Genomic DNA, 26,785 nt, shown 5'->3' with positions numbered 1-26,785 from the left:
AAACCTCTGAGTCAGAAGACTCTTCGGCCTCACTCCGCTCGGCCCGCACCAGGATTTTTGCCATAAATGAAATTTCAGAAATAATTCAGCGCTTGATACCAGCGATATTCATTAACCATGCCAAGACTCACTGTATCACACTCAATAACCGGCTCCAACTTGCCCCTCAGGTAACAGTCTGGGCAGTGCCAAGTTCCATGTTAACACGGAGTGTGGTGTTACACAAAGGATGGAAATCAAGAGATGAAAAATGCCAACATGATGAAGACAAACGAAAGCCACCACCACGGCAAAGCCAGACTGCGCAGCACCCAGCATTACTCCCAGACTCCAGGGGAATGACGACCACTTGCCAGCCATGAGGGGAGAACACGGCGTCTAAAGGCCAGTAACAACTATGGCAGGCTGGCTGCGAAGCCAAGGTGGGAAGGGCTGGTCAGAGCAAACCCTAACGGCGCATTTCGTATCAAGAAAGAGTATCAAGAGAATGCTCAATGCTTCACCGGGAGAAACAAATCCTTCACAAACACGACTTGATATTCCAGCAGCCTCCAGAGAGCACAGCCCTTTGCTTCATGGTGGCTGTGGCGGCACGCTGAGGGCCCTTTGCCTCAAGACTCCATCATGGCCGGCGGGGAGAGGGGCTTCCTGTCACGATGAGCTGGTTTGTTTTCACTCATGGCCAAGTTGGTGGGAGAAAACCTTCTCAACCTGGGACCTCCTGGGCAGGAGCCGTTCGACAGTAACGGTGGCTAAAGGCAGGTGGGAGGTCTAGACGCTGCCCAGCTTACTTGGTGCCATCTTCACATGGTGCTGCTTGCTCAGGTAAGCCGCCGTGCTGGGCCGTGAGGATGCCAGCGGCCATGGGGCGGCCCTTCTCCTCAGAGAAAAGGCCCAGAAGGCTCTAACGGGGTAATGGCTGACGGCTCCGCACCGCCCCGCATCCCACAGCCACTTCAACACGCCGCTGCCTCCCCATGAAGGCCAGGTGGCGGGAGGCCGGTGGCTTCCATTTCCTGGAGAGGGCTGGCTAATTTGCAAAATGGCTGCAAAGGGAGCGGGAGAGACCTTCCCTCGCCAGGCGGAGGGTGGGCACTGGCGGGGGCCAGAGGTGGCCCCGAAACCCACCACCTGCCCCGGGCTGCGCCTCCTCGGGGGGCTGGCGGCAGGCTTCCCGCCACCTCCACTTCCTCGGCGATGGCCATGGGGTGGGTGGGGCGGCCATGCGGCGCCGGGGGGGCGGGAAGGTGGCCGGCAGGGCCGCCCGAGGCCGGCGGCGGGGAGCCAGCCCCGCGCCCGCCTCTCCCCGCGGTGACCTTGGGCGGGCGGCGCGGCCCTCCCCGCCGCGCGGCCGCTCCTTCCCCCCCTCCCCCCCCCCCTTTTTTTTTATATTTTATTATTATTATTATTATTTTATTTTTATTTATTTATTTTGGCCGCGGAAAGAGTTTGAAGCGCTCCCGGCTTGGAGCGGGGAAGGAGGGGGGGGGCGAGGAGGCCGCCCTCCGAACGGCCCCGGGACTTTCCCTGCCGGAGGGCGTGAGGGGACCCGTCCCGGTGCCCGTCTGCCCCCCGGGGCGGGGAGGGTGGCGGCGGGAGGGCGGGGGGGCGCCGGCCCCGCCGCCGCGGGGGAGACGCGGCTCTCGGCGCTGTGCGCCCGAGCTGCTGCTGGTTACGCCAGCCCCGCCGCCTGCCTCTCTGCCTCTCCTCGCCTCTGATTCTGCGCACAGCCAGCCCCAAAGCCTGTCATTCTGCAAAACACAGTTTACTCAACAGAGAGAGCGAGTGGGGGAGCGGGAGAGGTGGAGAGAGGGAGACGGCGCGGAGGAGCTCAGTCCCGCAACCCAGCATGGCTTCAGGGGACCTTTACGAGGTAGCGGGGGGCCGCGGGGCGCCGCGGGGCGGGAGGGCGGCGGTGGGGTGCCGGCCGGGGCGCCGCGGAGGGCAGCGGTGGCGCCCCGGGGAGCCGCTCCGCGGAGCCTTTTTAGTTGCCGAAGAGCGGAGGAAATCGCCGAGGGAAGGGCTGGGGTGGGGGGAAAAGGGCTGGCGTGTGTGCCGGCGGGGGAGGGAGGGATGGAGCGGCTCCCCTCCCTTCCCTCTGCCTCTCTCTTTCTTTCTCTCTCTACTTTCCATCGGGCTTGATCTTAGCAGGCCTTGCAAGAGAGAAGGAGGAAGGAGTGAAGGAGAGCGAGAGTTAGCGGTAGGATGGGGAGGCGATCGCAGTGTGATGAGCCCGGAGAGTGGAGAAAGTCCAGGTAAAGTCATAGGCGCTCTGGACGTGCTGAATGTGCAGATTAGTGCGAAAAAATGCGCCTTAGCGCTGCCGGGAGGCGCAGGGATGGAGGCGGCTCTGCGCCCGCTGTGCAAAGTGCAGGAGCCGGCGCCAGGTTGCTTCACCTCGCGCCCGGGGGGCGGCGGGGGCGGCGGCCGGGCCGGGCCGGGCCGGGAGGGGGGGGGGCCGCGCTGCGCCCCGCCACCATGGCGGACGGCAAAGTTTGGCGGGGGCCGCGCTCCGGCGGGGCCGGCGGCCCGGGGTGCGAGGTGAGGCGGGCGCCGGCCCCCCGCAGCCCGGCGTGCTGCCGTGCCCCGGCCGCAGCGGCGGGGAGAGCGGCGATGCGGCGGGCGACGGCAGCCCGGGTTCCAGGTCGGGGGGGAGGGAGGGAGAAAGGAGCTGGCAGGCGGGCGGCGAGACCCAGCCAAATTTTGACCTCAGGCACCCAGTTCTAATGCCCGAACTGCGAACAAGTCTAGCCACTCTTGCCGTGCCAGGGCAGGAGGTGGGAGGGAGCAGAAATGAACAGTAAGAAGGACTGGACCCAGCCAGCCCCGGTAAGCAGAACCAGGGTGGCTGTCTACCATCCGGGATAAAAAAATGCCTAACACAACTGGCCATCCTGCGCTTCTTGGTCTGGAACATCTCCTCGGGCTCCGCGTTGCCTGGTGAAATGGCCAGTTGCATTGTGCTTGCCCAGAGCACACAGTTGGAGGGCTAGGGCAGAACCGTCGCTTTCCAGTTGGAACTGGGTGCCGATGATTAGGCACGGCACAACCATCGGGGTGTGCCTGGGTGTGGAGCTGCTGCTGCTGTTGGTTGGACATGGTTGGACTTACTCTCGGTTTGATGATCTTGATGATCAGCTGTAGGGTCTTACGTGCAAGAAGTGGAGGATCTGGCAGGTTGCACGTCGACAGTTTTTACTTTGTCATGGTCTTTCAAAGTCTTTAACAAAGGTCGTAGATAAGCGATGATGTTGCGCTGTTAGGACTGTATTTTGCTGTGTGGGACACAGACCTCCACTGAAGTGAACGGCAGTTGCGCCTTCCTACGTTGTGTACATGATGATTTGAATAGTATCATTGACCTTTTTGCGATATCTGTCATTCATATTACTTTGCAACTGTAAGGATACTGCATGTCAGCTGTGTTGCTGTTGCGACTCTGGAGTAACCAGTGGGACTTCCGTGAAGAACAACTTTGACCCAAAAAAGTTAGCAATACGATTTTGTATTAGTCATTTCTGGGATGCATAGGGGTTCTTTGTCTGCTGTTGTCCAGGTTTTCTTTAGATGTTTGGATTAGTTCTAGAAAGAAGTAAAACTAGTACCTCTTGGGCTAATGGTAGCCATGCTGGTTTAGCTCCTACTCATCATTTACAAATTCTACTTTTTTGTGATCTTTGTGTTACTATAAGATGACAATGTTTGGCAGTTGGATGTGGGCTGTGCGTTGAGTACTACTGCGCAGCATACAAGAGATGTTCCTCAAGTAGTAACCTGGCATGTAGCTGTTCTGTGAGAGAGCAGACTTACAACCCAGTTTGCAGCCAGTTTTAGGCCCAGTCACTTGGCAGGCATTTGCATGGATGAATGTGAATTGTTAGTGCTGCAGTTCAAAGCCTCTGAATCACTTCCTTTCTTTCTTAATCCATTCAAACTACTTTTGCTTATCATTGTAAAATATGGAAGAATTGTATCCACCAGAACAGGTAGGGGGAAGAAGGGTGGCTCTTCATTGCTTGCTGTGTGAGGTGTTTCGAATATGGCCTTCTCATGAGGCCGGTCGTGGTGTAAAATTTTCATCTGCATGTTGGACATGTTGGCAAAGAGTATGTGCAGGGCTTTGGTTATCAATCGTCTGCATTTTGCATCTCTACTGCAAAGTTCTCCATGACAGAGGTCAGAAGAAATGTCTAGAAAGCTGAAGAGTTTGTATGTCTAGTAGGTAGCAAGTGTGTAGATGGTAGCAGCTTCATTTAGAACATGGCTCAGCTTTGCTTTCCGGCTCTTTCCCATCCCAGAAAACCAACCGTATCAAAGGGACCTTTAGAAGGAAGCTCTTACAGCTCTGATGTCCCACACCAGTGAGCACATGAGATGAAGCACTTTATACTTTCAGAGCCGACACCTTTGTTCTTACTTGGATACGTCATTCCTTTTTGTCCTCCTGAACAAGTAAAACTTTATGCAGATGGCAGGATGGCCATTAAAAAGTTTCAGGATTTTAGCTTGAAATAGTTTGGGGCTGTTTGTGTAAATAAATAATTTGGGGCTTATTGTGACATTCCAAAGGTATACTACGCTCCTGATTCCCCTTTGACTCCATTAGTAATAACTGAGTCCTTCAAGGATTCTTACTGAACTTCAGTAGATAAGACAATAATTACCTCTGCAATTTGGAGTGTTTAATATTGGCTGCAAAATTATTTTTGTTAGAGCAAATCATGATCTAGGAGCCATGATAAAGCACATTTAAAAGTACAGTGTGTATTACCTACACTAACTACTCATGTTTTGGTGGCATTCAAGAAATTTAAGTATAAAATTGTAAGTTATGGAAACAGATGTGCATATTTACCCTGTCAGTTCCTTCACTGACAGTCAAGTTATTTTAAAAGGCTTTTCAACCTTTTAAAGTCAATTAATTTATCTTTATATTGAAGCAAAATAAGATCACAGACAAAATAACCACAGCGTTTGGTTAACTAGGTACCTTTTTCTATTTAGAAATGGCTTCTAATAATCTGAAATACCTCCTTTCTTTTAGGACTGTGAAACAGGTACCGATTTATTCTAGAAGCAAAAGAATATCCACTGGGAATTCTGTGTTTACTGGTAGTCAGTTCTAGATTTGTGTATTAGAACCAAGAGACTTTACATCAAAAGAGTTACTTCCATTATATGATAGAAGGTTGGTGTTAGTTTTGAAGGTTTTTTTTTAAGTAAATTTTTTTCCCTTTAACAGTAAGGAACACTTTATATATTTCAGTGTAATTCTCAGCCTATATAAAATACTAGTTTGGCTTTGCTTGACTTCCATGTGCTTATGACTTCAAATTTTTCTGAGTGGGTGAAAGAGTCATGGAATATTCCTTTTTTTTTTTTTTTTTCTCATAAGAGGGAACCTGTTAAATATTAAAGAACTATGGTGCATATTCCTTAGAGATAACAAACTGAAAATAAAGGACTGGCAAAGGAGTGTTCACAGTGGCCTTCAGTAATTTTTTATATACTCAAATACTCTGTTGGATGTGTTGATAGGAAATCCTCATTAATTTTGGTAACAAATATAAAGGGTAATGTATTTACTCTTAAATGCCAAGTTTGTGGATTCACATTAAAGTTGTTGTCTGCCATTTGAAGTAATATTTTGTATTTTCCATGCACAACTTAGTTCTCAAGTTATCTGAACCCAAATAGTTCTCTCACAAAAGCTCTGGTATTAAAAGTGTATGAGATGGCTTTAGAGGGGAGAAAAATTCAATATGAACAGTGTACCTAACTTTATTTTTCCTAGCACAGGGCATCCCATTGACTGCAATAAAATCCTCCTTTATTGATGAATATATGAATCAGTTATCAGTATCACAGAGATGCTCATGAAGCTGACTGATGCTTTTTTTTTATTTAATATTTTGGGGGTTTATATACAATGAACACAATTAGACATTCAGGAACGATGATGTTGACATCTAAAGTCTTATTTTAACATTGTGTCAGATTATATTACAACACCTTAGGTAAGTGATCTAAAGATTATAGCTAAATCTCTGGAGGGGACTGTCACATGCATGTAGTTCTGGATCACAACAATAAAATCAGTCTTTAAAACTCAGCAGTTTTTGCATTGAAGTGTTGCTCTTTGTGGAAAAGTGACATTTTAAAAAATGGCATCTTCTCACTGAAATGATACAATGCCCATGGATAGGAGGCTTGCTCACCATAGTGACAGGTTTCAATTAAATCTTAGTCTGTTTATGCAGCTGTGTAAGAATGAGCTACAGTTTATTTTAGCTCACGTAACCTACCAGAAAGATAATGTATTTCCAGATGAGTTACAACATCTCCCATTTATACCTGCACTCAGGTACCAGCAAAGTCAAAACTTGAAGATAATAATGGCGCTGTTTGGCCTGCCGAATCCTTATTACATGTGGAGACATGCAAATGGGAGAGAACATGACTGAACTTTTGGATGCTAGTTTTGGTTTGCAGATGCAGTTAAGAGAATCTTTGTTTTACAAAGTGAGGAAATGCATTTTTGAGCATTGTGGCTTTCCATCTTGCATCTCTTTCAATGAAGTCACTTTTTAGAAAAGACTTACTTAAACCTGCTTATTGAACTGGAAAGCAGAAATTATTTTTAAAGTATTTCACACATGTATCTTCTAAGACAGAGGTCACTTGCAAGAAGATGGTATGTCTAAGTAAACGTTTCCTATTTCTTAACTTAAATCAACCTCTATTGATATAACAGTTCCATGGTGAAGGAACAAAACTGATTTCACAAGCAGAAAATAGTGACTGGAAGGAGGATCTGGGGAATATAGAACAGAATTAAGCACCTACTCCTGTAGCATGGCAAGGCATGGATGCAATGCTGATTTCAGTAGTACCGGGCTTGTGCCCACCAGCTAAGCAGCTGGTCATCTGTAAGTAACATCTTCTTTATTTGGATTTTTTAGTGGAAAAGCTTTACTAACAGCTGTTTTGAAGAATCAACTATTTATCTATAAATTGTCGTTGATCTATTATCAAGATCAGTATTTAGAAGACACCTTATTTTGAGGACAGTTGACCTGTAAGCATATTACCCTTAGTCAGTAGAATCTAGAAGTCTGGTTGCTTGATGGAAGTTTTCAGGACTCTATTCTAAATGAGGTGTGATTTGCCACACAGACAATATTCTTCAATCCTAAACTGGGCAATCATCTGGACAATAGATTAAACTGAGATATAGACCGATATCAAAGAGTTAACCCCAGGACCCTTCTGCCCAGGTCTTTCTAGATTAGAGATACTGAGTGAGTTTCAAAAGTGTAACTGGATAACTCTGGCAATATTCATTATCTTGCTAAGAAATTCCAGTGTCCAGCCGCATATGGAACGTTACAGTGCACATAATGACTGTCTTGTTTACCTACAACGTCACTCTGTTACCACGATTCCAACTTCCTCATTACATTGTAAACTCTTTGGCATTTGGGGGGATACTGAAAACCCATTGATTCTTATGGATGTAACAGTTTTGTTACAATCTTGATTGTTTTATCTGGATCAAGTGTAGTTTTACCTCAAGGTACATGTCATAAGCATAGTCCTGCTTGGAAGGGCTACTAAAAATATACTCTGTATCACACTTGAAGGCCTAAGCATTTGCGGTGAAGACTTTTCCACCACCAAAGACACTGAACTGAACATGCTTCCCTTTATTGTTCCAGGTTTAGTGTTCATGCCTATCCAAAGATTAAAATGACCTAAGTTTTTGTAACGCTTTCTGAATGACAAATACAGTGCTCTACTTTGGGCTGGTCTTTGATTCAAAATGAAAACCCAGCAATAAAGTCATTGTTTAGTAATTGTTTCTGAAAGCTAAAATATTTGGAGAGAGACAGTTCAAATAATGGCAAAATTTAAATGTGGTCTAATATTGAAAGAAATTGGCTAATTATTTTTTTTAAATCAATGGAGTAATTGTGATGGCCAGCTATGTTGTAAATAGCATTTCTTTGTCCATTCATTTGACTTTTAGCAGTATTACAGTTTCTTGGCTCTGTACATTTACATCAGTGCAATTCCTTTTTGTTGTTCCTCCTTTCCCATATATTTTTCAGACAATTTCTGCAGAACATTTTATGACACTGGCAAAAAAAATATTAATTAAATAGTTAACTGTCCCTTGAGATTAAACTATTAGAATATAATACATTAAACAATTTAAAGTGACATATTTGCAATGTAGGGGCAATTAGTAGTGAGGTATGTGAATGCTGGCTTGCTTTACAGTCATGCGAGTAAGAATATTCCATTTTTGACAAAAGGCAAATCATCCTTTTGGCGTGTTGAATAACAATGTCACACTCATTGTTATTATCAAAACTTTAGGCTGGTAATATTGCAAAGCTGAAGGGAAATACACTTCAATTGGTTTTCTTCTATTACATAGAGAAAATGTAGACTCCAATACTATTTCAATACTATCTCATTATGAGTCATAATATAAAATATTGTTGCAAATCTATTGGGTCTCTCAAAACTTTCACAATGTTTTGGATTTCACAATGTGTAGGAAAAAATTTATCTTGTTGCAGCTTACTAAAGAAGGTGAAATAGGTTGACTCCTGCAAAATTATACCAGTAGCATCATGATCAGTAATCTACAACAAAACACTAAACCAAAAACAGCGTGAACACATCTGTCAGAAAGACACTTTTCTTTGAAAATACCAGTTGCCCCACTTGGGCTGTGCTAGATTTCTCACAGACCAGCCAAAAAACTCACAGCCCATTCCTTCAGAGGGGCAAAACAGGAACAATGAGGATACTTTCTTCCATAAGGCACTTCATTTATTTAGATTTTGTGGGGTTTATGTGATATCATCTTACAATAATGTAATCATTAACATGTGCTCTGCACCCAGTGGATTAAGAAGGGATACAAGGGACTACACACCATGAAGTCTGAGTTCTATTGGATGCAAATCAGTAGCACCTATAAAAAGACACAGAATTAGAAGATATCTGTGAAAATGTCTTGGTTTTGAGAAGGGTTAACATGAATTTTCAGTGGAAAGGCACATCTCACAGAACTGTTAGTCACTATCTGGATAAGAATGGCTCTGCCTGGTGTAAATGGATTTTCAAAAAACCTTCTTATATGATCCCACAGGAGCAGCTGCTAATGAAACAAAGCAGTGGTCCAGAAGGTCGGGTCATCTCTTAGACTGCCTGGTTCACAGCAAGGAAGCAATGAAGGGTGGCTATGATAGAATTTCCAAACATCAGTACTGGGACCTGTGTTGTCATCAATTATTGGAAAATAATCACATTTATTGCTGCTAAGTTATAGATGATTATTAGCATTGTCAAGAGAAAGGTTGACAGTGAAGACCTGGATGACAGCAGCTGAAATTCAGTGTTTATAAATGCAAGCTAATGATCAAAGGAAAAAGAATCCTGATTATGCATGCATAACAATGAGCCCTGAAGAAGGCATTACTATTCAGGAGAGATCTTGGAATCTTTATGGAAAGTTTTTGGGTGTGTCCACATTAGTATTTTATTTTGGATCAGTTGTGTGCTTTTGAAGTGTATCTCCCTGTGATCCCCATTTACCGCAGCTCTGTTGGCATCACAGAACTGTCTTGGAGACCAGTGACCACACTCCCTTCAGATGAAACTAGACAAGAAGATGTGTTGCAGCTCCTAAAGGGTGTCCGGTCCATGGGACCAGATTAGTGCTTATCAGAGGTAAACCTCAGGCAAACAGAATTTTGTGTGTTATTAAAAAAGCAATTGAGAATGAAACAGAAGATGATGATCATCATCATGTTGCAGGGGAATACTGTTGTGCTTCCACATCTGCAGTACTGCACCCATTTCAAGAAGAACACCGAGGTAGAAGTAATGCAGAGAAGGGCCAACAGGGTGTTGCACGGTATGGAATGGCTGTCAGTGAAGAGACACCTCATAATAACTTTCTGGCTGGCAGAAGAACTGATCAAGGAAGATATGAATGGTATGGAAAAGACAAATGGGGGATGATTAGTTAATTCTGCGCTGAATGCTATTTCTCATTGCGCAAGAAAAGGCATGCTGCAAATGAAATGATTAGGCAAATGAAGTACTTCTTCACAGTATTTAAATCTTGGAACTCGCCGCCATGGGATGTTGTGGAAGTCAGAACTGTAAATGGTTTCAAAGAATGGTAAAACAGCTTCTTGAAGGACAGATCTCTTTATACCTTTCTGCACAAAAAAAAATCTTTAAACTGTTAATCACCAGAACCTAGGGGTATAGAGCAAGGGCAGCCCTTACTCTACAGATGCTGTTTACTAAGCACCCAGTACTAATTTCTACTAGATTATACAACATAGTGAGCTAAATGGACCTTTAGTCTGACCTCGTATGGCAGTTCTTAGTTTTGTACTTACTACAGTCATTAAACAAACATAGGTATTGACTAAGATGTTGATACGGTCTGCAGGGATCACAAACATACTTGCCTTACAAGTTGTATTCTGGTATTCTAATTCCTAATCACTGTCAATTAGTATCTTTGCAAAGTAAAGGACAAATCAGAATAGTGGGTTCAGATTCCAACACACAAAAAGTCAGTCTCTGTTTCAGAGACCTCACAATCTAGACTTCTAACAAGATGCAACAGGTGGTAGAAGCAAACAAAAAAAGCAGAAGAAGGAAGAAGGTGATGAAGTAACATTGGATCAAACATGCATAATAAAAATGAAGTTTTGGCTCATTGCTGTAGCCCTGGCTAGTAACTGGGGTTAAAGGGATGAAGGTAAACTAGAAAACATTTGAGTAAATATATGGAATGAGGCAAATGATTGTCAGTAATATTAGAAAGTTATATTAATGTAATAAAATGTTTCTAATGAACAAACCCAGCTTTCTCCTACTTCTATGAGAAAAGCATTTCAGCATCTAAAAGGGTTTATCCACAGCCTTTCTATATTTACATTTTTTTATGGTCTTCATAGGCTTCCTTAATGCTGTACAGGGTTGTTAATACACATTTATCAATCTTGAAAGGCCTTTCCTGAATATACATTAAAAAGCCACTAACTTTTAACAAACGCATCAAGTTGCCATCATGTTGGGGTTTTTTCCAGAAATCATGTCTACTAAACAGTCTAATTTCTAACTAACCAGCTCAACTTGTCAATTTCTTTCACACATACAAAATTTACTTTTTTTTACATCACCTTGCAGTCACTGCAATGAGTAGCGCTATTGTAAACTGTTCTCAGATGTCAGGCGAACTACAAAGGAGAGGGCTTTGCTAACGTATCTTATTAGTCGTAGTAATAGAAGAGATACTACAGAATAGTTTTTTAAAAAAAATACTTTTTTTAAAGGTTTTTTGAAAGACAAAAACTTGTTTGTCTATGCTAATGGATATTCCTTTAAATGTTACGCAGTTGAAATTTGCTCTAATAGTATTTTTGAAACCACTAAATCATTTCCCTTTTTGGAGAAGGGACTGTTTTGCAAAATATAAAAGCACATTATCACATTAATACACCTGATGAGTTTGTCTTTCATAAATCTTTTTGTGATAGGTTTCAGGTGTTTTAGCACAGGAAATCTGACAGGAAAGGTGCAGGGGAATTGCTGCTAAATATGGTTCACGTGGAAAGAAAATGCACGGTAGTGCTTGCTAGGCTCCTAAATGGAGCCTGAGACTTAGACTGCAGAGATGTTGATCACAAAGTTTTCTGGTGATTAATGTAAGGGAGGAATAGTGGACTCCAGTGCAAATGCGAGCGCATGAATTTAGGATGACAGAGCATGAGAAGACCTTCGTGGATGAGAATTGATTGAACTTACCTCTACCTAAGCAGAGGAAGTTGCAACGTTTTAGGTTTAGCAATGGTACAATGTAACAGTATAGCTTCAAATTAAATCAGAGTGTGATTAAGTATCAAAATCCATACAAGGAGGATGATGGAAACTTTCTGGATCTCAAATTATGCACTAGGAATTATAGGGAAAACTGCATTTATGTACTAAAATGCCTTCACGTGACTCAAGGGGAAATAGCCCAGAAGTTCTTGAAGGGGTAAAGAGTGGCTGATGATGAGCAATTAAAACTTGGTGATTCGACTGCAGTAACTGGAAGCAAGACTGTAATAGGGTCCGGGTGCACAAACTCAAGCTTGTCACAATCCAAAAATATGAAAAGTTGAAAAGCAGCTTCCACTCCTGTGTAATTAAACATTGCCACTGGTTCAGCATTTTCATCTGTGCTGAAAAGTCAGAACTGATGTACTGTAACAGTCAAAAAAGGAGATGGTAGGAGGTGATGAGGCATCAGACAACAGATTAAAGGGGGAGTGCCAAGGTGGCCTTGTCATCTCTCCCTGCTGACTGAGGCCTATGCAAGGAGTATGTTGTACAGCATTTATTAAGTGGATCAAGATAACAAAAATTCCAAGCTCCAAGGAAGACATGCTCCTCTTTTTTTTTTTTTTTTTTTTTCATTGTACTTGTCACAAGCTTTGGATTATTATTTTCATCCATCTCTCATTATACTGATAGAACACTGAAGAACAGCATGGCTCAGCACATGGACTGCCTGATGTAGCTCATAATCTCGTATGAACTGTTCTTGCTGCCTCAGAAAGTTTCAAGGACTAGCTAAAAGAATTGGTGGAAGACTGCTGCTTCTTCCAATTGAATAGCGCGGCCCCTAGCTTGGTCATGAGCGCCACAAAAGATGCCGCATCTTTTTCCTGGATTGTTTGACCATCCTACACATTGGCTTTCTGACATGACATTACTTACAGTATTTCTAGTGAGTGCCGGTGATACCACATTTCTCGCCCTTAGAAGTAGTATCAAGTATTGCAGTGTGTGCATGGTTACCGCTTATTGACAAGCTACAGTGGGCAGTGATTTGAATTGTTCTGCAGCTGTGCTGCTGTTATTTTTTGTGCTTCATCCGCTCATATCAAATACCACTGACAACCTGCCCTGTTCAGAAGAGAAAGGCAAGTCTCCTTTTAATGTGAACTGGACCTTCTATTTGTACCATGACAGATGCAGTTTTCCTCTGCAGCTATTAACTGCTGCTCTTGTAGCCTATTTAGTATAAAGGGAAAAAAAGTCTTGCTTACTGGTCAATTAAGATGTGTAAACTACTCTTTTATTTAGGAGATGTAATCTGCATTACTGTTACATCTTAGAGTATCTGCCCTTTGATTTTCTATGGTCTGTTTCAAGATATGTGTCCAAAGTACTGTTGACAAACCAAGGACAGCATTCTATAATGCTGCTTAACCTGCAAGCCACAAGGCAGAATTCCTTGGGTAACTGAAATAATTTCTGTCTTAACATAATGCTTTCTGTAAAATTTTTAGATTCCTTTATTAATTCTAGGGTTTTGTGCAGCTCAGAACAGCTCTAGCAGAACTGTCCCTAAACATCTTTCTTTCTTTGTGTCCAGCTGCTATTGCTCCTATTTCCACCAAAAGGCAGCCATTCTAAGATCACAAGCATCTCCAGTAATCAAAAGTTGCAGTCCAGTGGCAGTTGGTCTTTCAAAGTGCAGGGTTACATGCCGAGGATGTTGTTTAAAACTGAGAATCACAAAGGTATGTTTTGGATGTGTATTTTAATGCATACACTTTTACAGGCATCGAAGGGATATCTGGGGATTGCCTACAGATATTTAGTATTTGATATATCACTTATTCAAGATTTGGAAAGTACTTGAGTAGTAAGCCTCAGGGTTAGCAGAGGAACTGCGTGATAAGCCTTAGATCTCACAGAAGAACTGATAGAAAGACCTACCTTTTCATTCCCCCTCTGATTATACAGCAGTGTAATAGGGCTTTGCAGCGACAAACGCAGTGTAACTGGGGGAGACAGAGGCTAAACCAAGGATGGTTTACAGTCACTTCTCTGGGTGTGGGTTTTTTTTCTTTCTAAGTGACTAGTCTTCAGCTCCATTTCTGAGAAGGTTACTTGAACCTCTGACTCAAACAGAGACATCTCTGAATGGGGTAAACCAGTAGCACTTCTGGGACAGAAACTGCAGACTGTTAGGAGCATGTTCCCCTTTGCAAACATGGTGGCAGCTGCTTTCGATCTGTGGTTTCTTGCTGCTATTGTGTGAGGGAATCACACTCTCTGAGTTTCAAGAGCCACAACAGAGAGTAAGTAAAGCTGTGGCTCATTTAGGACTGGGTGTTATTTTAATGAGCTTAATAAATCCTATATAGGACTGAGAGTTTCTTTAGAGTTGCCAGTCCTGCAAAGCGGCGCTCTCAGGCTGACCTTTAAGTCATATGCACTATAGAGCTCTGAAAAGCTGCACCAGTTCTATGCTGCACCAATTTCAGTAACATCAGCATCCCTAGTGCAAGTAGCTCACCTGCTTTAGCAGCCTTTTTTGGCATCAAGTTGATCTGACTTCTCTGAACAGAGTTTAAATGACATGGTGCCGCAAATGGCTCCCACTGCCCTGGGTCACCATGTTTGCAGCTGTGCACAGAAGTCTGGGAGGTCCATACTCATACAGAAAAAAACGGATTTGCTTGGTGAAATAAGAACTCACGGAAGCTAAGGAGTTGGCATTTTTGTCAACCAGACTCATCACATGATTAAAGCTGAAACATTCATGAATGTTAATATTGTTCTTGTAAACCACGAATGGCAAAGATTCGTTTCATGTGCAGAAGGGACACTGACCTTCAAAGGGCAAAATTCAGTGCAGCACCATTTATCTCATTTCTAGCAAAGCAGGGTGGAAGGAGATCTCCCAAGTTATTAATTCTACAGTCGTGGCTATCAACTCCTCATCAGCCACGTCATATAATCACTGTCATCAAAAGAAATGGGTGTCTGTAACGGATTCAGTCTGACAATAAGCAGTGTTCTCACCCTGTCCTCCTAAAGTTAAAGGTTGCTTCTGGAAACTATTTCTAACACCTATGTCCCATAGTGGTTAGGACTGAAAATGCACTGGAGGAAAGACTCAGCCAGCCAGCAAACTCTCAGGCCTTCTCTGCAGAAAAAACATTCACCATAGAAACCTAAAAATTACTCAGAGCGATGAACTGGCATCATTTTAAAAATACTATCACACCTATTTTCTGGCTACAGTGCAGTTTTATTAATGGGCATATATCGTAAATTATATATTCTTGGACAGTCTATTTTGGAATCCTTAAACTGTAAAAGTACTTCTATAAAATTATTCCAGTGCGCTTAAGTTCCGAAAGCTGATAAATATGGTAGATATACCAATAAAATTAAAAGCCCTAGGGCTAAATATTTTTATAAAAGTCATTTTAAAAACAGAACTTCAACTAACCAAGTTGACCTTGCTCGTTACAGTCCTGGAGGTTTGGTTGTGCATAGCTATGATATAGCACTGCTTAAATAATGTATCAGAATCTACCAGTGGTGTAATGCTTTGTGACTTCTGTTAAGACAAAATCTATAGCTTTTGACTCAGATGGTTAGGGTAATGTCTGATGTGCTAGGTTCTGCTTTCACTTGCAGGAACATAGTTTAGGTATATTAAAAATATTAATGCTCTCCTACTATTCGGTAAAACTATCTTTCCCTTCCTTTTTTATGAAGCCTTTTGAAAAGGTTTTCAGATATTTAAAACCAAAGGATACCTGAGGGTCTGGCCCTTAAGTGAAAATATTCACAACTTGCTGGAATGCTCATAGTGCAGAAGGCTGTGGCTCTTTCAGGAAAATGAAGGCATCCTAGAACATGACAGGGTTGCTGTACCTTTCCTTATGATAGATCTATGCTGCTCATTTTTGTGTGTGTGTAGCTCAAGAAAGTAGTAAATCTCCCATGCGACATACAGATAAGGCAGTCACGCTACCAGCAGGGACACAGAATGTAAGCAATATGTACAGTGATTTCAAGATCATTCCTAATCCCAAACTGCTTGTTCCACTCGAAGGCGCTAAGGCACTTCTGTGTGCTCAGCCCTGCTCCATGCTCTTCCCATCCCACCCCCTCGTGCTGCTAGTGGAATTTGCAGGATGTTGCTGGCTTTGTCTTTGGAAAGTCCTTTGGCAGCCCTGCAGCCCCACCGCCCATCTCCGGCTCTCTGGTACCCCGGCTGCCTGGAGTAAGACAGGTTGTCCACAGCTGAGTCCACGGAAAGCTTTGCTTCAAAATTAACCACAATATGTACAACTTTCATGTAGGCTACAAAAGTATTACAAGGACAGGGAAGTGTAGCTTATGTACTTAAATCAGTGAATGAAAATCTCACTCCTACTCAGCTGCCCTGGACCACTGAGCTCATGTACCACTAATGCAAACTGCTGACTGAATTTACCCCACGGAGTTCCCTGATCTCTGAAATGCAGAACTGCGTTATTTTAGTAGGAATTGATTCAGTAGTCATGAATTTCATTTGAGAAAATCATGTAATTTTGGGTTCACTGTCTGCTCTAAAGTGACAGCAGTTCTTTTACATACCCCAACAGTCTCAACAAATTATTTAGTAAGTTTGAGGTTGAGAAGAAAATACAGTTACTTCTTCATTTCCCACAAGGCAGTTTATGCTGAATCACTTGTGCCTAGTGAATGGTTTCTCAGGTCAGCAAAGTTAACTCCTTTCTTGGTTTTGGGCACATGCATCCAAAAGATACCGATCCTTTGGAGAGAAAGACTTGAATGTACTTTATTATGGTAAAAACATATACAAACCAGTAAACTCAAAGTATTTAAACTCTTCCTTTACATTTGGTTAGCACTTTATATGTCTGCTTTCAGAACATTCCTGAATGTTCTGTTTTAATTTGCTTTATTAGTATTTTTGAATTCATAGCATGTGGTTTAAAAAAACGCAAATGCTGAAAAATTAATTTTTTTAAAGGTAGAATATTATTTTTTTACAGCATGTGTAACTTCCATATATGACTTCTTTTTAAAGTTTTGTACTTGTACAGTATTATTACTCTAAATAAATTCAAATAAATACTTAGCACTTGAATTTTTCACAAACAATAGAGGATGTTGTTGTCCTGTTTCAGAAAGGGCACAGATTTATGCGGATGTAAAGCAGTTTGGAGACAGATGTGGGTAATTATATAGTTGTATGCAGTGATCCAGTATAGCACAAGGAAAGACTGTTCTTTTTGTCCATATGACTGAACACAGGGGTACAGATTTAAGACAATAAGTAGTAAACTTTTTGCATAGCAGGAATAAAACTGAGGCACAGAACTGAACACTGCACAACTTCCTTACATCTAGTTTTTCGTTCTGCTCTAGTCAAAATTGTGCCACCTTTAAAAGATGCATTATTTTTCTAAGCAATAAACCAAAGAAAATAAGTGACTTACATTCGTCTGGTGAATGCGGTTGTTATAGTTCTGCACTTCATAAAAATGTTCTCCCTGAAAATGATATGAAAAAACGTGAATTCAAACTTTCAAACACAAGTGATGAACCCTAACACTTAGGATGAAGTTTTAGAATATGGCTTCTGTAGCAGCTACAAATTTTAGACAGAGCCATCACATTAGCACCCAAATTTTACAAAACTTAAATATGGAGACCATCTGTTCAGTTAGCTGCAATCTACTTAGCTAATTTCATTTTCCAAACCTTAAATCCTGCAAACAGATATAAAAGGCACCAGTGGCTGGAAGTTTACCCTTCATAAAGTAGAAACGAGATGCACTTTTTAACATTAAGGTTATAGCACAGTGCTATTTATAGCACTGAGAAAGACTCACTAACAGCAATGGTGCACTTTCTGTGAATCACTTCAAATTAAGATGCAGTGATCTTCTAATAGGTGTGGTTTAACTAAATCGGAATTTGGGGCCTGGTGTGGAACTGCTGAATGAGAAACATGCCTGTGTAACCCAAGACATGCTAGATGGATATAATTGTCCATTCTGGCCTTCCAATCTGCGAATCTGAGCCTGTAAGTAATGTCAAGAAAGACAAACAAGCCTGGGCCACGATACTGGAAAGGAACATACGTTCCTCATAAATGGAAGTGGCGCTGGTACTTCTTCGGGTGCCATAGTAATAAAACTTACTCTAGATCTGTATTCTAGTTTTATTCTAATTTTTTTTCAAAATGTTATCAAGACACTAAAAAGTTTTAGAGCCACAGAACAATTATTTGTCAAATGGGTGACACTGAAAGAAATTTTGTCGTATCCTATGTCATTCACCCTAGAAGGTCACTTTTAGTTTACTAGTTTTGTATTTTTCATTTTTAGACTATACTATGCAATAAACACCTAAAATGCTAGAAAGCTCAAGCTCAAACATGCAGTCTCTTTCACCATTATTATTAGAACATCTGATGAACAGGATCTTACTAGCTTTTTATTTTAAACAGTGGTTAAAAATCTATAGTTTTGAGAAAGGCATGGGGATGAACTGTTCGAGAATGAGTTCTAGTGTGTGAGTGCGTATCACTCATGTAGTAGTACTTTTCAGTACTTTTTACTGTTACAAATAAATTATTTCAGACTCTAATTCTTTAGAATTATAAATTTTCTCACTGTACAGGCAGTGTATTTAGATTATCATTGGATGCCATTCATTGAACAAAGCCCACAGTTACTTACCTAACTAGATCTCATGTTCCTGACTTATGGGTCCTGTAACTAGACAGGCATTAGACAGGGGAAAGAACCTAGATCCTAAAATACTAACTCTAGGGTAGAAGAAAGCCTAAAAAATGTCTTTGCTCTCTAAATGTCTACCATAAAAAACCTGAAGCCAAATAGCTTTTTATGTTGAAGAAAAAATGCAATTATGTTCCTTACGCAATGCTGAAGTAGCTTATTTATTAACTTGGACAGGGCTCTCCATTGCTAATACGTATAGTATTATGAAGTGTTTAAAAAATAAGAAAGTACATCATCAAACAACTGAAAGTGGAAAATTTCAGACGTTTTCATTATCTTGAATAAAACATACTTGATATTATATGGCCATCAGAGGAATTTACTAAACACCTCAGAGTGCTCATCTGAGTAAGGAGAATTTCCAACAACAAGTAGGAGATGTACAGGTGGTTCATGTACTTTGTTCTCCCTTACCGTCATCTTCAGAAGACTTGCCATTTAGAGAGAAACTGAAGAACGATCCATTCATTTTCCCCCAGTGGCTGTCATCTAACTAGCATATATCCTTGCATGTGTTGTAAAATACTTGATTTCCTTTAGAAGTAATTCACAGGTGTGAACTTGCCTCTTAAAATCTGCACTGTTTGAAATTGTGTGCATTAAAGGAATCAACAAGGCACAAATTGTAAAGATACTGTAGCATACAGTACTGCATGTGTTGTATTTGCCCTGTACTGCACAGTGCCTATTCTGAATACCGCATGTGGCGTTCAGCAGCGAAGGGCAAGGTCTTTCCCAGAATAACGTTGAATTTCTCTACTGCAAAACTAACATATTTGTCTTTCGGGTGCACTAAGCAGTCATTAGCCCTTACCTGACACACACTCTATACTAGATTTTGGTATTAACATATTCTGACCATTTAATTGTAAGAACAAGTAAAACATTATGGCACACTACATATTAAAGGAAAGTGCTCGCTGCTCCAAACTCTACCTGTTACACTGTTAAATAATAGTAATGATCATTAGTATCCATTTAGTAGGATAGATTTGCATGGTGCTTTGTAACTATGAAAATAACATTTCAGAGTAGTAATTGGAGAAGTACATACTCTCTAGGGAAATTCTCTGATTATTTAAAGGCAAATTGTCAGGTTTTTTAAATCCTTCTTTCATGACCGCCTGAAGTTTCTTGGTTTTTTAGAATTAAAGTAAAACCTTTAACCACGTGAATATCTTCTTGAAACCTTCAAAGCATCAAGACATAAAATAGTTCCTTATTATTATTATCTAGAAGGCAAGTTCAGTTGCATTCTAGATACCCTATTAATCCCTAAAAAGTTAATATCCCTAAAAATAGTCCAAAAGGATGAGGTTTATGTTCCTTCATTAGGCTACAGCTGGCAAGCACAATAAAAGTAATATTTATGAGTATTTCTGTTGAAGTAGTATATAACACTCCTCCATCATGTGTATTACTATTTATTTCTATGTTATTTTTTTCTATGTATGCCTTTGTACACAGCTGCTCTTTGGGGAAAAAGAAAGGTGGAAGTGTGATCAGAAAATGATTATGTAATTCCAGAGCCACCTAATCCAGGTGGATACTTTTTCCCAGCACAAGGAAATGTGTATTCAGCTTAGGAGTCTCTTACCCCTCCCTAGCATGCTAGGAACCTCTCTGTCTTGTCGGGACATTATACTGCAGAATCTGCTACAGAACTGCTAAATACAAGCAGCAGCTAGCGCAAATACTAAATGCAGATATACAGCACAAGTTAGTCTTGCAGTTTTTTCCTATTTTTATATTGCTCACTTGGCTTCAAAACACATTTGCTTCATCAAAATTTTCATTTTGGAGACTGCTGTACATAAAAATTATTTCAATGCACCTTTCCCATCTTCAACACCAGGTCTGAAATCACTTTACAGACAGGGTGTTCTTTTCAGATAAGGCACATAAAAATGAAGAGAACAGCTGAGGTGGTGAGAACTAGAAACAGAAACTCAGACTTTGAAGCCCCATCTAAGCATCCTGTCCTGTGGACCATTCTGTTACTCTTTTAGCACAAACCTCCAGGATAGGTACAAGAACTACAAGTACATTTTTATTAGCATGTTTCCTCTTATCTTTGTGGTAAATGTATGCTGAGTTAGCCATCTTATCCCTGTCTTTAATTCCTTCATATTGGATGAAGAACAACTCCATAGCTGCTATCATGGAGCATACACCAACTGGTTCGTACCAGTTCATATAATGGTTCATACCCCAACTTGTCACATGCCTTGCTCTGCTTATACCATAAATACTGAATGTTCATAGAAGCACTGAAAATACGCTGAATAATCACTTCACAATGTATCTCATATCAAAAAACGTCCATTTGATGACTAAGACAATCTTTTTAACCTTGTGATTGGCTGACCTTGGTCATCCAACCCCTCTCTCCCTTGTACATCTCAGAGAGTAGGTTGCTCTTGCCCTATGACCTGAAAGTCAAGAAACCCTGACGGTATCGGGACAAGGAAAGAAGGAAATTCAGTACTGCTTGTGGGAAGCTCCCTTCCAGCTGCCTGGCAAATCTAAGCTCAGCTTAATTCAGTCAGTTCATACACCCACTTCCACAGATTGCATAGAGCTCGGTTTTCCAAATGGAGCTGCTTTTGCAAGTGGGAAAGAATTAATAAAGATTTTTTAGTAAATACTTTAGGCACAAGTTACGCATCGTAGAATCATAGAATAATGGTGGTTGGAAAGGACTTTTGGAGATCACCTGATCCAACCCCTGGCTTAAAGCAGCACCAACTTAATTAGGTTAGTCAGGGTTTTGTTAAGTAAGGTTCTGAGTGTCTCCAAGGGTAGATATTCCACAGCCTCTCTGGACACTTGTTCCAGCATTTGACTACATGTATAGTTTGTGCTAGGGATGATAGTGAGGACATCAGAAGATTATTATGGATTCCTTAGAACCAGAAGAGTAATTGGGTGAGAGATTGATAAAGGTCTCTATCAACTTATTAGCTATTTGTTAAAACTCCTGTTTGTAATTTCATAAACCATTTGCCAGTGGGATCTTAGTATTAAATGTGACTCAGAGGTTTCTTATCGTAAAGTGTGAATTTAAGGTTCCATTCGTAAAGTATCTGGAAAGCAGCATGGGTGCTGGAGCACCAATGTGTGTTGGTCTCTGCACTAACCCTCAATTAATAACAAGCAGACAGCTGCAGCCTTCCACAGCTTCAGTTTGTGACTGGCATAGTGCCATGCAGGGAAGGTACACTACCCTAGTCCCAGTAAGACAAATGTGGGGAATAAATCTCAGAAATCCTACGTTTATTAAAATATAGTGCCTCATCCTACAGAGGCACATGGATCAAAGCCCTCTGCCACATCATTGCTGTAAATGCATCCAGGAGCAGCTGAGGTATTAACACAACCGCCAAGTTAGGAATCTGACTAACAAATACATGGAAAATTTCCTCAGTAATATATTCACTACTTACATATTCAATACTGCTTCGAGTACAGACATTTCTAAATGGTTCCTCAGCTTCATCAGAGTTCCAGTCTCGGTCTGATGCTTGATGCATCTGCATCACCTATCCAACAGAAAGAGAAGATAGCCATCAGCATGGAGATGCGGCACATGCTTCCACGGTAACCCTTGGAGTGATCTGGCAGGCATTTTTAGCAGGATGGCAAGATCTGTACCTGTCCACCAGAGAAACCCCAGTGTGTTCCTTGGGACCCCCCTGAAAGGAGTAATGGATTCCAGTCGATAGCAACCCCTACAACTGGAAGTACCGCCAACACTTGGCTGAAAGCCTATCATCAGGAATAAGAGCGATCTAAAAGAACTATGGATTCAACATTTAACACTTCCTTAGCTTGTGTGCATTACCAAGCTGAAACAGGACTTACTGAGGTCAAGGAATGGTGACCATCTGTTGCCAAAGTCAGCTTTCAAGAGGACTTAGAGCCTAAGGACAGCAGAAGGGCAACCTGTGGTTGTCCCCTCCGCAGCATGCTGTTCTGCTAGCAGCTCCCAGGGGACTCTGCCATTGCCAGAGGAGTTTCATGGTAGCGTGCGGCTGGAGCCTGCCGGCAGTGTGGTGTAGTCAGTCTGACTCACTGCAGCCATTTATACAAGCACAAATGTGTTAGTGCCTTTCATCCACACTGTAAGCAAACATCCTCCTCACACACAGTCCATCTAATTGCTGCAAAACACAGTCTTATGTTAAATCAATGAATATGCTCTTATGCCTTTGCATCTACGGTTTAGAGCACTGTCCCCACTTTTTAAATGCAGATTTCTAACTGGCTGCAGCTCTCAGATACCTGATTTGAAATGCATCTGCCTAATGAAGGCTTACAGCTTGCTTAACTGCCTTTACTACTGTCTTTAAGAGAGTTTGTTCCTTCCAGGCACCAGTAGTAAATTGGTTTCATACTGGACAGAATTTGGATCTCAAACACAAATCTGCAGTGGAAACCAATGCAGTAACTGAGGCCAGAATCTGGGCTACTGACCCTGCTCATCTGAATGCTATTTTTGAGGGGATAATGATGTATTATTCTTCCTTTTGGACAATTATTCCTTCACAGATAATTTTTGAAATTTCATGTGCCATTTTTCTGTGATGTTGCACTGGTATCCTGGATACTTCCTTATAAAATTCTGTGCTCCTATCATGCCATTATAGTTGCCTAAAGCATGTTTCTTTATTCTTTTTTTCTGCTCTACCTTTCTTTTTGGCTCGTTCCCATATTCTGCCATCACATTAGCTTCATTTGTGTAACCAAGAAAATGAAGAATTCTACTGAATTCTGAAAGAAACCTTTGTGTTTCATGACTTCTCTTATTATCCCACTACTTTACAAACTGCTACTTCAGCTTTTCACTTAAAGGATCACCCCTCAACCTTCTATATTGTAAAAAGTTACCTATTTTTAGCCCTTTCCTTCTAAAACCTATCCCTGCGTGGTATTATTCACAAATTTGACTGTTACTACCTTTGCTATATGGATGCTCCAAACCAATTGCTTCCTATTCTAGTTTGGATAGAAAGCATGAAATGGATATAGGATTTATCCTTCTGACATTTCCTTATCCCTGTCCAGGCATTAATGTAACACAGCGAGTTCATTTTCTTCTCCCTCCTCTCAGTGGTGCGGGAGAGATTACCATCCTTCTTCACGTTCGGGTGTGTAAGCTGGGAATTCTTTCTGACTTGCTGCTCTGTCAAATGTGTATTGATCATTTCAAAAATACTTGCATCTCCCTGTGTTACAGTAGCTAGAAAACACATAACTTTCACCGGAGATTCTTCACATACCATACCCAAAAATTGCTATTCCACATCCCTTATCTTGGAGTAACTACCTAATACATGCTGTAATTGTCCATTTGTCCTGTTTTCTAATACAGAGCCTTACTTTTATCAAGCTATCGTTTCAATCCAGGGCAGGCTCCTTGAAAATACCTGCAAAGCCATTACATTGTCCTCTTGCAAAGACCCCTGTAAAACTGAGTGCAAAGACTTTGTTAAGGAGAGCTGTTGTACAATGGCCACTTAGGCTGACCATTAGCGCCTTGTTAGCCCTCTGAGTGGGCTGTATCCGCCTGGATCTCCCTGGCCTGTAAGCTTTGCAAAGCCAGCGAGCTGCCCTCGGACAGTTCTCAGTTGTCACGCTAAGTTGGTAAAGCCTCTCTGAACAGCTGAAAGCTCGTGCTTACATAGCAATCCTAAGTCCTCAGCACCCAGGGAAACCACCAAGTGACGAACAGCTCCCCAAAACCTAGGCTTGCACTCTTTCTGTTCAAGTTTACCACTTTGCTGTAAAAGGGTTAAGCAAATATTTTTCTACCTACCACACAAGAACATGTGGTTTATTTTATGACAGTTGTACCAGTAGCATTTGTAAAGCAATGAGTCACTGAGTGGTAGTTCAGCAGAGTAATTCAAATATTTATTTATACTGTATTATAGCTGAACCTTTGTATTTTTTTAATGTGGAATCTTCACTTCTGGCTAAGCTTTGGGATGGATGTAAAAGTGTTGCACTGAAGTCCTGGCCTTAAGTTGAATCTGAATGAGGCCCATATGGTGGAGAAAAAGACTGAGGGCAGTGTACAACAGAACACAAAATAAGCTAGAACTGAACAAGGTAAACAGGAACAAACTGTAAATGAACGTAAAAGAAAACAGCAGGTTTTTTCCTAATGATTTCAGGTGCAGCTTTTATGTAAATTAGTAATTGCTTCCCACATTTCTGGACTTGCTTTAATGTTGGTGAAAATCACCTTTAGTGATAGTCATATTTTTATTTATTCACTACTGCTTACACATTTCACATCTGTTTGGAAACATGAGTATTTTTAACAAATTCCAGGGCAGTTTTACTAAAAGAACTGTGATATGTTCCCATAAACACTGGTTTGCTTAGAAGCCTCTTCAAGTCCTGCTCCCATTCCTATAAACTGCTTTTAAAATAAAAGTAAAAAACCTCACGGTTTAAGTCCCGGGGACTCCCACTTGGATTTTACTTGCATCTAAGTAAAGGGGGAATAACTCTGCTGAATTGCAGTACTGTGAAGGAAGCATAGGCAGAATCAGGTCCTTAACAGGTTGTGCTGAACTTTGCTTTTCTGATAAACATACATGTTTCCCCTACACATTCTTTCAGACAGTATAAAATTCAGACAGTATAAAATTCAGATTCAAACGGGAGAATCCCATTGAACTGAGCCGAGAAACACGTGAGGAAGAAGTCCATGGTATTAGAAAGCTGAGAGCCATACATGTGTCCAAAACAGCCAGCTCTTTGTAGAGCTTAGCAAAATATTTTGTCTCCTTGAATTTAGATTTCTCGTTCATCTTTTAGTCTTCTGTGCTTGTCACAGAGACAGACTGTACAAGTACAGTTCTGCTTACAGCAAACTTCATGCATGTGTCAATTCTCTTAGATTAGCAGCATACACTAACTGTGTTTTTAAATTTCGCTTATGATAGTAAATAGGAATAGCATTTATTTTTTACTTTCTTGGTCGTCAAACCAAGAAAATTTCTGTTGTTTCTAAATTTAAACTGTGCATTATAATGTGCAAAACAAATCTAGCAGTATAGTAAAATCTACCAGCTGTACTTTAGTACTGAAATAAAAGTAAGCATTCATCATCAAATTCAAATGTTTGAGAGAGCATTCTAACAGATTCATTCTGAAATAAGTGGCACTAGCAAGTTTGTAGAGGGTGTGTGGAGACCTGACCACTTTTTAACATAAAGGACACCAAGAATTTGGTATGCCCTGCTTCTTGCTTTCCTTTCCTTACGGAATATCAGCATGGAAATATAATAATGAACTGGTTTATTTTACAAAAGAAAACACAGATTTGATAAATGAAATGCATCATTATGCTTTAAAATCAATAGACCCCACCCCGTGTTCTTTGGATTTCCACATAAGTTGTACGTGTTGATTAATGTTTGTAAGTGAAAGGGTTAAACCATGTACGGAGGAACAGCCCTAAAGAGATGGCTCCCACATTGCATTCCCAGCTCTTTTGATGACAGGGGTGCACACGTGGACTGCAAAGGGAAAAATCCTGTGCTTCCTCTGTATAAAGAACATTGTCAAGATTACTTTAACCCACTGCTAAAGAATGCCTTTATTTTTTAGTGCGCATTTCTTGCACCTTTGAAAACTGCCTTGCTTTCCAAATGAAAACCTAAAATATTTTTTACAAAATGGTTACATTGAAGAATGAACAGCTGTTTGCTATGCAACCTATCAGCAATGAGCCTGGGGAAGAAATATGTTCTGTATTATGAACATAGCCAATATGAAAGTGTTTATATGATGTAATTGCCTACAGTGACGGGGACTATACATGTTGACCAAGAAGTCCCTTCCCCCTATGTCATCTTGTCAATTTTCCTTTTCCAGCCCTTTCCCAAGGGACAGTATCAGTCTATACAAAAATGCCCTTCTTCCAGTGCAAGATTCTTGTGTCTATTAGTATTATTATTCCAGTTTGCTCCAAAACCCACAATGATTGAGGCACTTCCACCACAGGTATTATTTACATACATACACTTAAATATCCTAATAAAAGTTAGTTATTTAGATTACATCTTTAAATCTATAGCAAGAGAGGGAAATGGCTTTAACAGAGTTCTGAC

At 41.3% G+C, this 26,785-nt stretch overlaps 1 protein-coding gene and 1 long non-coding RNA gene across 5 annotated transcripts in view; one reads left to right on the top strand and one right to left on the bottom strand.

The window, feature by feature from the left end:
• The first annotated feature begins 583 nt into the window (after positions 1 to 583).
• The window catches only part of CDYL2 (chromodomain Y like 2), a 61,999-nt gene continuing 35,797 nt past the window's right edge, over positions 584 to 26,785 (top strand). Inside the window, exon 1 of one of the 3 annotated variants that reach the window (XM_055818595.1) lies at positions 584 to 825. In XM_055818595.1, coding sequence (XP_055674570.1) covers positions 808 to 825 — 18 coding nt within the window. In that variant the 5' untranslated portion in view covers positions 584 to 807. Of the gene's footprint in view, positions 826 to 1,421; positions 1,874 to 2,126; positions 2,256 to 26,785 lie in introns of those variants that run through there. The other 2 variants (XM_005241425.3, XM_055818596.1) reach the window with 2 other exon arrangements.
• LOC114013279 (uncharacterized) overlaps positions 5,609 to 26,785 on the bottom strand; it is a 75,548-nt gene continuing 54,371 nt past the window's right edge. For both annotated transcript variants that reach the window (XR_003556168.2, XR_003556169.2), the window contains exons 3-4: positions 22,103 to 22,198; positions 5,609 to 8,989 (exon numbers count right to left, since the gene is read on the bottom strand). This is a non-coding gene — a long non-coding RNA (uncharacterized LOC114013279). The remainder of the gene's footprint in view (positions 8,990 to 22,102; positions 22,199 to 26,785) is intronic.

The sequence above is a fragment of the Falco peregrinus genome, chromosome 14, assembly GCF_023634155.1.
Source record: "Falco peregrinus isolate bFalPer1 chromosome 14, bFalPer1.pri, whole genome shotgun sequence".
Lineage (NCBI taxonomy): Eukaryota > Metazoa > Chordata > Aves > Falconiformes > Falconidae > Falco > Falco peregrinus.
Note: the sequence above shows the minus strand (reverse complement) of the source record. Positions and strands in the feature narration are given on the sequence as shown.